At 60.3% G+C, this 1,535-nt stretch overlaps 1 protein-coding gene across 1 annotated transcript in view; it reads left to right on the top strand.

The window, feature by feature from the left end:
- The window catches only part of QRICH2 (glutamine rich 2), a 38,273-nt gene that overhangs the window by 26,693 nt on the left and 10,045 nt on the right, over positions 1–1,535 (top strand). The window contains exon 14 of the mRNA XM_013006272.2: positions 958–1,212. Within this exon, the coding sequence (XP_012861726.2) occupies positions 958–1,212 (255 nt within the window). The remainder of the gene's footprint in view (positions 1–957; positions 1,213–1,535) is intronic.

Here is a 1,535-nt window from a genome sequence, read left to right as displayed (position 1 = left end):
CCCATCGCTCTCTCACTCCTGCGTCCTGCTGGGGACCACCTTCTTACCCCACAAACCACAGCCAAGATGACTGCTCAGCCCCCAAGGGCCAGACCCAATGCCTGTCTTTTCTAGTTCATCACTCACTACCAGTTTCAGGTTTTTCCCCCATGAAAGAGACGGGTGCGGGCTGGCCCAGCCCCTCTTGCTGAGCCGGCAGCAGGTCACAGAGGATGGTGGCCTTTGACTCATCCTCTGTAGTGACAAGCAGGAAAGGGGACACAGAAGAGGGCAGGGAGGGTGTGGAAGGGGCCCTGGGCCATCAGGGCCCAGGGTTGTGACCTGGCTTCAGTGCACATGGGAGGAGACCCCAAAAGTGGCCTCTGGCACAAATCAGGTGCCGACACTCGGAAAAACAGCTCTGCCCCGCCCTGTCGGGTTTGACTCGGGGCGTTGTCACCCCTCGGTCCGGAACTTGGAACTCACACCCCCGGCCCAGTTTTTCCACAGACCACGGAAGACTGCAGGCGGAGTCTGAGCATTTTTCGCATCTGTTGCTTGTTACTGATTGACATGCTAGATGAGCCCATCCCCCCTCCCGTGTCACCCCAGCCTGGTGCAGAGCTCTGGGGTCATCGGGATGCTCTGCAGAGTGCCCTCTGACTGGTGAATAGTCACCTTTTGGGATTCAGCTAGAGGAGCTCTGATCTCATGCCGGACCAATGGGCTAGTTGGGGAAGGTTCTGGAAACCTCTGGGCGTCTATGCAGCATGAACGCTCCTGTCCCGGGGACTGTTTAGAACCCGATGGACACACACTGAGCACGGAGGTGGGGACGACTGCCCGTGTCACTGCACGAGGGGTTGAGGGGACACACACACACACACACACACACACACACACACACACACGGATGGCTAATGGTGGTGCCTGCCTTTCCTCTCACTTCCCTGCACCCCACCTACCTTGGGCACCTAGCTGGACAAGCTCCGGACCATCATCGAGAGCATGCTCACCTCCTCGTCCACGCTGCTGTCCATGAGCATGGGCCCTCACAAGCCCCCGATCACCTTGGCGCCTGACCAGATTGACCCTGAGGCCACCTGCCCCGCCTGCAGCCTGGACCTGGGCCACCAGGTCAGCACCCTGGTGCAGCGCTACGAGCAGCTCCAGGACATGGTCAACAACCTGGCCTCCACCCGGCCCTCCAAGAAGGCCAAGCTCCAGAGCCAGGTGATGCCCCAACTCTGCCCCCACCCACTGGGCCAGGTGATGCCCCCCTCGACCCCCTGTCCACTGGGGCCAGGAGATGGGGCCCCCAGGCCTCCAGCCTGGACATCAATCTTCCACACTGGAGGCTCTGGTCCATTCACAGGGTCACCCTGAGGGCAGGCAAAGCTGGTCTGGGGACTGAGAACTTGGGGAGGGGGGTTAATACAGGCTGGCTGGGTGTGGATTTGTTCATTCCTAGGCTGTTGGGACACAGGTCCAGCTACAGGAGACATGGGCACCCCTGCACACATTTCCAGAACCTTCCCAACTGCCCTGCCTGTTGG

This window comes from Echinops telfairi, unplaced genomic scaffold (assembly GCF_000313985.2).
Source record: "Echinops telfairi isolate 266 unplaced genomic scaffold, ASM31398v2 ScPeMD7_7458;HRSCAF=8496, whole genome shotgun sequence".
NCBI classification, from domain to species: Eukaryota; Metazoa; Chordata; class Mammalia; order Afrosoricida; family Tenrecidae; genus Echinops; species Echinops telfairi.
This window is presented reverse-complemented; position numbering and strand designations above follow the sequence as displayed.